This window comes from Heterodontus francisci, chromosome 7 (assembly GCF_036365525.1).
Source record: "Heterodontus francisci isolate sHetFra1 chromosome 7, sHetFra1.hap1, whole genome shotgun sequence".
In the NCBI taxonomy this organism is placed as follows: Eukaryota; Metazoa; Chordata; class Chondrichthyes; order Heterodontiformes; family Heterodontidae; genus Heterodontus; species Heterodontus francisci.
In genome coordinates, this window is record NC_090377.1 from 85,597,995 (window position 1) to 85,608,732 (window position 10,738).

At 37.8% G+C, this 10,738-nt stretch overlaps 1 protein-coding gene across 1 annotated transcript in view; it reads left to right on the top strand.

Moving 5' to 3' along the window:
- znf804a (zinc finger protein 804A) overlaps positions 1-7,734 on the top strand; it is a 353,950-nt gene extending 346,216 nt beyond the window's left edge. The window contains exon 4 of the mRNA XM_068036278.1: positions 4,194-7,734. Within this exon, the coding sequence (XP_067892379.1) occupies positions 4,194-7,734 (3,541 nt within the window). The remainder of the gene's footprint in view (positions 1-4,193) is intronic.
- Positions 7,735-10,738: the final 3,004 nt, after the last annotated feature.

Sequence of the window (10,738 nt, forward strand, 5' to 3'; positions counted from 1 at the left end):
AAATTGATTTGGTTTTCCGAAGTGAAGTTATGGTTCAAAACTTTTTTGCATAATCACGAACATAAAATCTTCATTGCTGCAGCGCAATCGGGCAGTGTTTTACAATGTATTTGTTTTAATTTTCCCCCTTGTATTATAAAATATTCCTTAATATATTTAGGAGTGCTAACCTGGTGCAGTTTTATAAGTACAGCTGAAAATGGGTTTATCACAAAAATAAGCATATTTTTATAAGAGTGACTAGTCCACCACCGGAAAGTAACTGTGAATGATTTTAAATGACTGAAAATGACTATAGAACACTATAAGACTATTTGCTTATTTCATTGGTGGACATTATCACATCACTAAATGTGATACTTCTCAATATTTATAAGCTTCTAAAAAGGTGCCTACTTAAATCTAAAAAGAAAGCTTAATTTGAAGAGCCTTCTCAAAGGCCTGCAAATGGTGCAATTCATGAAATCTTGCCTTTGGATTAATTCAATCTTGAGTTGTTGCCAGTTTTGTGGGCGGGGCACAATGCTTTTTAAACCAATGCTGAAGATCGTGGAAACTTAATTTGTGCTGGATGTAACCTGCGCTTGAAATTCCATTATCCTTTACCCTGGTTTGGCCAATTTCAGGAGAATTGCACCTAGTGGAATCACATATAACTGCAATTTCAAAATCCATCCAAGCAAGTATAACATCTCTATTCCATATTTAAATTCAATACGTCTGCTGGTATGGAAGTTGTTTAATGAACTTCTTGGTTATTTTTTTCATTCTCTCAGTCTAGATATTATATAAATGCATAATAATAATATTAAAATTATACGAGGTAGAGATACTTATTTCTGCATTAACTTTCTAGAGTTCTTCAATGAAACCAAGTTGACTCATATACAAAGCCTTCTTCCCTTTCTTTAACTTGGACTCTAATCTGTTTTCTACTGTTTATGTTTTCCTCTTTAAAATCAGAATGAAAGTCTAATTTTATAACATTCACAACAGAGAGGGTATGGGGGAATGTATTGTGTTACGACCAAGTGAGAAAGGGGTTATGGCTCCCCCTCTCAGTCTTTTCCTGGTTTGGCCGTAGCAGGGTTTAACTTTTAAAACATCATGTTTTAGCTTCCCTTTCAGTGAGTCCTTGCTCATTGCTCTCTAATTGTAATGGCAAAGAAATCAACCAGACAGGTTTTCTCAGAGTTAAACAAGAAAGGTGTAAGCTAATTAACTTTAAAACTCTAATTCAGTTAAAACTGCTAAAAATACACGACATGACCACGCTAGCATGCATACGTGATAAACTTACATGTAAATAGAGACAGAGGAAGAGAAAGAAGGGGAAAGGTTTGAAGTAATAGCTGGAGTTCAGTTACTGGCTTTGGGTTTGATGTAAAGTCTTTGATTGAATTTAAGTCTTGCAGTTCTCATTGGGGCCCAGTGCACATTTTCAAACTTGTTTCACTGGTCTTCTGTCTTGAGGCTTGAGTTACTTCCATGGGTTCCTGGAACTTTGCGTGAGCAAGAGAGGGAAAGAGACAGGGAGAGACCTTCCTACTCTTTTGTCTTCAAATTGCAATCTATTCCTTTCTGTGTGGCACAATTCAAACAACCCCCAGGTTTGCCAGCAGGTTAGTCATGTGATTAGCTTCTTATTTGGAACAACCTCTCCTGTGAGGCTTGTGGATTTCCCCCATGTTTACCAGACACTGTCAGTGGCGGGGTTGGGGGGGGGTGGTGCGGGGTGGGGGGGTGGGTGGATGGTGGAATGCTGGCTCTTACACATTCAATGTCTCTTGAACAAAATCCATCTGGCTAATTGAATTAGGGAGGCACTACCATTGTCTTCTTCCTGCAACTGTCTTTTACAATGCAAATGTGCAGCCATGTTTTCAGCTACTGTTGTGGTCTTTTTAAACAAATTATTTCAAGTCCAGTAACACTTTAAAAAAATCATGTTCCATATGACAACATTAATATGCCTCATTTTGGCAGGTGTGGTTTTCATCACAATTGGTTTATGCTGGTTACACCAAATCCTGAAAAGCATGTTTAAAGTAAAGATGTTAATTAGTGATCAATACTGGGGAGGTGCAAATGAAAAGGTAGGCTTGGTCAATAAGTTCTCAAGTTGCTCCCTGTTTTGCAATCAAGTCACACAAATGATGGAGAAAATGAAGGCAATACTGTGGAATGTACAAGGGGAAGGGAACAATAAACACAAAGGTTTGACATATCTAGATTAAACTGGTGAACTTCATGGCCCTAAAAATCTGAAGGCCAGCAATCTAATCAATTACAGCATCGCACACATCAGGAACCTCCGCCACTGACATGATGAATTTTCCAGAATCAGGAGACATTTCCTAACTAGCCTACATTAGGCAGGCACATGGGTGATCACCATACTGGGAAGGTGTGAAAACACAGGAGAGAGCACCAATTCAGGGCATGAGTATTGGGTTCTCCCTCCCCTTCAGAAACAACTTTCTGTTGATTCCTAGTGGGCTCATCCAAAGGGAACCACATCTTAATTTTCTTTTTTCAAATTTAGCTCCTTTTCAATCTCAGTCTCAGCCTGGGCCATTTGGTGGATGTCACTTCCATCCCTGTTGGCAATGTATGTGTCTCACCAGATGTACCTCCTCTGATCATATGCTGGGTTCCATTGAAGTACCTGGGTGCAGAGACTCCAACATTCAGAGACACCCACATCTGCTCCTCACCTCTTATGATGATGGCCATGTTTGGAATGTGTAGTGGATTGGGTAGGCTATGACAACAAAGCTGTGTCAAGTTCCTGGCTGGCACCTCAATTATGATGATAAGACCTGAGGACAAATTTAGTTCTGTCCTCGGGCGTGTACGCTCTCGTTCACTGTCACTGCACGTACCAGAATCGCCGCACATCCAGGCTAGTCGATCCTACAAAGTTCATCAAATTGGGAGAACTTGCCCATAGACTCGTCAAATAATCATGTATCATGTAGTATTACTGATCAAATTGGAGCATCATGTTTAGGCATCCATATCCACCAGTTCACATACTCATCTATCCACCATCAGTCATGTTCTCTCCTTGGAGAGGTGAGTAAACCCAGAAAAAAACAAGATAAACAGGGTAAAAGAAAATTTGTGAAATTTCTTATTGAATCCCTTAGACGATCAAAACATATCGAGGAGACAACAAAGACCCATATAGCACTTGATATTTTACCTACCTTTTATAAGAAATAAACGTCTTACCAATTTTGAACTGGTCCAGCTCTGTCTTGAAGGTGCGCAGACAGGCTGAACTCATCACATGAGCCGATATCTTGCTCCTTGCTCCATAGGTCTACGATCCTCTGGGAAAAGAAATACTATCTAACAGCTAACCTAGCCCTATTCTTATGTAGCTTATACACATGACCTCTAGTCTTCTCAAACCTATCTAACTGAAATAGCTTCACAGGCACAAGGAAAAGACTGTATGAAGTATTTTATATTTAATAGTTCTATTTATGCAACCTAACATCCTGTTTGCTTTGGCTATGGCTTTTTGGTATTATTCATGAACCTGTAGAAAATTTGGAATAATAACACCAAAGTCCCTTTCTCTCTCAACTGATTTTAATTTGGTACCATGTAGTGTGTAAGTAGACTCAGTGTTGATCTGACCCTACATGCATTACCCTGCATGTATATCTACTATAAACCAATATAGATGCATATAACATTTTATATAAAGTTTATAAATCTATTTCTAATTATTTGAGATATGCATTTAACCTGTGGCAACCACTTTCCACCTCAAATCATAGAATAGTATGATTCTATTCTATGATTAGAAGAAGGCCATTTGGTTCATCAAGTCTATGCCAGCTCATTCGAAGTGCTCATTAAAAAGCTGAATCAAGTTAGCCAAACACGATTTTCCTTATAGAGCATCTCTAGAGCACTACCAGTTCCTTTGACATTCTGATTATAAAGCCTGTCAGGTAGCATTCTCCTAAGCTATGTAACCTACATAGAACCTAATGTTGTTACTCATCATTTCAGAAATCATAGCATTGTCAGCCTAGTCCCTACAGAAAGAAATAAGGCTGCTTATATATTCTATTATGATTTTATTTTCCGCTGTTGGTAGGATTGACAGTAATGCTATATCTATATTCTGTTCATATGCAGTGTTTCAGTGTTTCTTGTTTGCTGTGCTCTAGTGCCCCAGGGAGTGGTCCAATGTTCAAGTCCACAACTGTTGCTGTTAAAAATGCCTCGGGGAAATATCAGCAGCATGCCAGCCTGGATGCCAGAAGAGCAGACAGCAAAGCAGCAGATCCTGAAACTGGCATGGGAGGCAGCATGGAGGAAATCAGCAGAGGAAAGAACAAACTGTCCGCAAGCAATACAACTGACATCTGGAGAGCTGAACATTGTATGCTGGGAAAACAAACCTGTGGTCAAAAAATAGGATTCTCCTTTTCCTTTCCCAAGAAAGTTCCTGTCAAACTGGAATCATCTGCAGCAGTTTTCTGTGACAACAGTGAAGAAGGATCAAGCAAAATGAATACAAGCCACAAACGCAAAATCATCTGTAATACTTATAATACTCAAACAAGTTCTGGCACAGAGACAGTTGTTGATTTGGATGTGAAGCCAGAAAGCAATAAGCAACAGCAGGAAAACAATTTCTACACTAACACATTGTCCTTGGTTAAAGAAGGGTCACAGGATTTAGTAATGAAGGAACACAATAACGCTGCAGCAGAAAACAATGTTTCTTCCTGCGTATCTCAAGTTCAATGCAAGAATAAGCCAAAACTTCCCTTCTTAGTGTCTGTGCCACCAACAAAACAAAATACACTCCACAAGGTTCTAAGCAAAGAAGAAAAAGCTTTAGAAAATGATATGTCAGAGTGTTTGGATCCTATTGAGGACAAAAATGGAGTTGATATGATCTTAAGTAATGGAGTGTTAAATTCACTGATGGAAGTTGAAACATCTGCCACAGCTAATAAATTAACACAAAAGGGTGATATCACTGAGGAGCTCCTTCATTGTTTATCTAAGAATTGTTGCTCTCCACATGTCGAGACAGAAAGTGCAGAAATACAAAATAATCCTTGCGTTTGCAGAAGACCAGATGCTCCTTTCTTTCCTGTAGTCAGCAAAGATGAGTCAACTGTCCTTCAGTGGCCTTCAGAGATGTTGCGTTTTACTAACACAGAGCCTTCCATAACTTTTTGTTGTAACCCTCTATATTTTGACTTCAGGTCATCCAGAGCTAAAGCCTGTGTAGAGGAGATTAAGTCCAACGCAAATAATTTACAGGCATCCCAAACCTCTTTGAAAGAACTAAGCAGACCTGCTAAAAAGAATTTTCAAAGAAGCTTTTCTGAAATGAAACCAGATGTCTCTAGCTTCTATGTACAAGGTGCGATTAGTAGAGACGAGAGGTACAGCACTCTTCAAAAAAGTGATTTTGGAAAGACACAGAACATTTGTAATGAGCAAGTAGTTGGATTAAAGCCCCACTACAATGGGACAGGCCAAGGAGAACCCATGAAAGAAGTTGCATCTTATTGCAAGCCGAAAAAATGGAAAAAGCATAAAAAGTCTTACAGGCATTTAAAGCATAAGCAAAAGAAGAAAGAGAGTGAAAAAGAAAGTTATGCAAACTGGAAAGGAGAGAAAGAGCGCAATTGCATATGTAAAAAAATGAAAAGGAGAAAACTGTCAGTGGAGTGGAAAAGTCAAGAGAAAATGGAGATAGATGAAGGCACCAGCAGTTCAGGCACAAATGAATTGTCTGATGAAGAAAATACCACAGACAAAACAGAATGCAGACATGGACAAGAAAAGACGCGAAAAAAAGATTCAGAAGAATGCCCTGAACACTTTGAAGTTAAATGTGATCAAAACAACGAAGCCTCAGAAAATCTGGGTAAAACTCAGAAAAAAATTGGTTGCGACAATCGAAATAGAGATACTTTGCAAAGTAAGCGGAATGACAGAGTGTGTAATACAAATAATGAAATGAGAGAGAGAAGAGAGAGCAGTGAAGACTATGGGGAACATAATAATTTTCTTACAGACAGTGAGAGAAATGGCTGCAGACAACACAAGCAGTGTTCATTGTCCAGGGATTCTTCAAGAGACTGCCACTCATCATGTAACACATGTTCTTCTAAAAGTAAGCAAAGAAGAACAGGCAATGACTACAATTCTTTTTCAGAAATTGAATATTCTGATCAACAAATTGATGAAAGACATTCTTGCCTGAACCATTCAGAGAAGAGAGGGTATGAATCTCTGAATGGCAAGCCTGTCATAATCTATCACAAACGCAGTAAACATAGACATTCTTCATCACCGAATGGTGATCATGAACAAAGCCTGAATTCATCTTATGCGAGTTGGAACCAAGTGGGCAATTCAAACTCAGATTATAGCTACAATCGTAGAGGAGAATCTCACCGACAAAAGCGACAATGTCAAGCTAGGCATAAGTTAAAGAGCAAAATGTCAGAAAGAGAAAAGAGTAAGTGTTTTTCAGCAGATGAGTTGCAGCCTTGCTACCCTTCATGTCGAGAGAATCTCTATGAAAATTCTGCACCAAATGCTCCAAGGCAAGATAAGAATATGATAAACATCTCTAATACTTCTGTAGAGCAGGCAGAGGAAGGCTGTAGTTCAGTATTCAAACTGTCAACAGGAATATTTGCAGAAGATTACCATTCAAAGATAAACAATCATTTTCTGGACACAGAAGTGTCTAAAATGACACATGATAGACATGAATTTGATGAGCATACAAAAAATAGGTTTTCAGAAATGTGGATTAATCACAAAGACCCTTCAGAGGATATTTTGTTTCCCGGACTTTCATTTGTTCTAAATGATGGTGCTGTGTTGCCGCATAGTGAAAAGGTGCCGACTATGAAGACTCTATCACAAAGCGATGTAATTCATCAGAAACAGACAGACTCATATGGTGATCACATCAAAGATATCAAGCCATCCCTAAATGAAGTATTTCTCTGTCATTATGAAACTGCACCTGAGACACATGCCGAAAGAAAATCATGGCTTCAAGATAATTCAAACATTCTGCACTGCAACACCCAACAACCTCTGCAGAATGAAGCAACAGCAATTATTGGCAATCAACCTCAAAGTACTGAGCAAATGTGCAAAACTTTCTCCCCACTCTCTCAAACAATATCATTCGCCCCAGAGGAAATTGAGAAATACAGGCAACTGCAGATTCAAGCTCAACAGCACATAGAGCAACAGAAGCTTGTCAGCAAAGTGAAACCACCTTCACCTAATGCAGCAGTTCCCATGCAGCAGCCGGTCCCTCATCAGCAATCGGTGAAAACCGCATCGATAACAACAATTCATCATACTGTGCTCCAGCATCATGCTGCTACTGCAGCTGCAGTGACTGCAGGATCATTCATGCAACCTCACTTGCAGTCTGTTCCACATGCCCATCCTCTCCCACCACATTTAACTCACATTTCATTAACCCCTGGCTTTTATCAAGGAGGTCACCCAACTTTTCTAGCAGCTCCACAACTCCACGTTATTCCTGCTTGTGCTCTTCACCCAGGCCATTTTGCCCTGCATGCGTTGCCAGCTGCTACATTGTTCCCCCCGTTATTCACACTGCACACACCTGCTATTCCAGTTCACCATTTACTTCATTCCAATTTCACTACCCAAGGTTTTCTGCACCTAGCAGGTCATAATACATAAAATATGAAATAAAATAAATGTTTACCTAAATAGCCTGGGATCTAGGCCTGGATTTTCAATAAGCCTGTAGATTAATAATGGCATTACCTATTTTGGGTGTGTTTACAATCTTTTTACGAAGCAGTAGCGAGAATATTAAGGATACCTTGTATGTAATGTGTCACACTAATCCCTTTTTTGCATCTTATATTGTTAGTATTGGAATGTTCCCTTCTTGCTGCAGAATTTACTATTATACTTGAAGTCTACAGAGTATTAACGTTGATGTACTGCTGGTAGTGTTTACAGCAAAGTAAATAGATATCCATGAATTTAGTCCAAATGTACACACAAACCTTTTAAAATACGTTAGGTATGAAATTTCTTTCTACTTTGTCGCAATTATTTGTTGTATGCTATGTTTTTTATGAAGTGAATGCTGTGTGTAAACCTGATGCACCTTGTCACAGCACTGAATTTTGTACTGCTTGATGCAACTGCTATATCAAAATAGCTGTTTAAATTGGTATGCGCATACACACACACAGGTATTTATGCAATCAATGATAATATAAATTCTGACAGTTAGGTTCAAGTTGTCTAGACATCATCTGAACTCAAGATTATTTTGGCATCTTATAACTTACTGCTATCCATATATTTTATTTTATTATATATATATAATATATATATATGTATATTATATATATATCTTTAAAACCAAAATTATATCAAAGAATGCAAGATGCAAACATCTGTCATATAACTAAAAGCAAGATATTGACAATGTAACTGTTTCACAGTACAATGTCAACATGCTATTCATGGCACTATATAATTCCTTGTCTACATCATGGAAGACTTAATTTAGTAATATGACAAGTCTGAGTCACTAGGATAGAAATATTATTGCACTTTGACAAGTATCTCCCTAAAATCCAATATTGCAACAAGCGATGTATAACAAGCATATTTTAACAGTACTTATGCTAAGATACTTCTCCATCAAAATTGAAATAATTTTACACAGACCCAGTTTAATTCGCAAGCAGCATAAACTATATTAGAAAATTACCCTAATTCAGCATTAACTGGTACTAGTTCAGTAGTGTTGCTCTAAGATGTCATAAATAGAAGGAGTGTATGGACAATTGCAGTATTTTGATAGTGTGGTTAAAGCTGTTTTTATGAAGTAGTTGATGTACATTGTCCAGACCATACATTGCATCTTATCTATGTCATACCTGACCTGACTAGCTTAAAACTGTCACTGAGCATGAAATAGAGAAATGCTTCTTCCTTGATCACTACTACTCCACTTCCCAATGAGCACAAATATATAAGAGCATTGTTTCTGAGATTACAGTATTATTGAGAGTGGCGATAAATTTCGTATATCAAAACAAGCATTTTAAGGGGATTTCAATTCAGCCTTTACAATGAGTAAGATAGCACTCCATGTCTGTGTCAGAGCTGTAAAAGGTAGATAATAGTTCTGGCCATTATTCTGCCAAATCATGAGTACGATACAGTCAAGCAAGCAGTAATGTTCACTGTTGCATATAAATGATGTCAGAAGCCAATAGAATGTTACTCTTTCTACTTAATATCATGAAACAAATATTCCTCACTATTATGCTAAATGTAGCTTTACACTTTCCCTAAGCCAGTAAGAATACAAATTGTGCTTTGGGCAGTTTACACTAAAATGATTAGCCCAACCTTGCTTTACCCACAATAATGCTCAGAGACAAAAACCTTTGGTTTCTCAGTATCAAATCTGGGCATTGATACCAACATCAACAACTATCCATATGACATTGGCCTGGATTTTGTAGTCAGCAGCGAAGCAATGGCACTCACTTCTGACTTTGAAAAAAGCTACAAAGATCTAGCAATCTCTGTGGCATGGATTTCCCTTTTCCCAATGTCAGTTTGAATCTGGCACTAAGTCAAGGGGATCTCCTGGCATCCAACGACTGTGATGTCATCTGATAGGGTAAGCAGCCAATCATGTTGAAGCATTCCCATGGACATCAAACCAGGAAGTAAAATGCACTAATTATCCTTCACTTCTAATTACATTTTAAGAAGAGCAAAATAAATGATTAGGACATATGTGATTAAGGTTGAAGCTGAAATATCATAAATAAACTTTTGAAAAAATTATTTAAAATAATTTGAACTTTTTATCATAGTGTAGAGATTTGGCATTCTACAAAAGTAAAATATGTTTTTCAGGGCTAGTGAGGTTGTTCAGTTGTAATTATAAATTTAGCACGCCATTAAAAACCCAGTTACACCTCATTCAGCAAGCTGTAACTTTTTCAAGGGTTTTTATAGCTAGATTACCAGTATAAAAGAGCAGATTTTTGTTAGTTCAGTGATTTCTGATTGATTGCAGACTGCAGGGACCGCAACACTGACAGCAACATCTGGATTTCCACAGGGACCTCAACACTGACAGCAACATCTGAATTTCCACAATTAACTGTGCATGTGCAGACTTCAGAAGTTGCTGTCAGTTCTAGAAGAGTACTGGCAGATGGTGAATGCTCACAGTTTCATTATCATTACTACTGCAAAATCCAGACCATTGTTAATTTCAGAAATTAGTATTCAAAAGTATTTAGGTATCATAATAGCAGATGAAGGGCCCCATTCTCCAAACAATAAGAGCAAAGTTAATCACTATTACTGTTCTGACATGTCTTACATCTGAGATCCTTTAGCCATAGTTTACTACATGTATTAGTGGATGGTGTTAATACCTCTTCCTGTTTGGTTGTGTGAAAAATAACTAATAGTCATGATTAATGTTCTTTTTCCTCTGCAGCTACTTAGTCCTGTTATTCTTTTATAGTTGCATTTCAATCCCATTGAATATTTCAATGGTGCCTGGTGTAATTTTTACCGTATGATTTTTTATGTTGGTAATGCTAGACTTGAAATTCTACCTCTAACATTCAAACACAAAAACAATTAAACATATTACAGCAAAGCAGAAATCCTGCTATACTTGCAG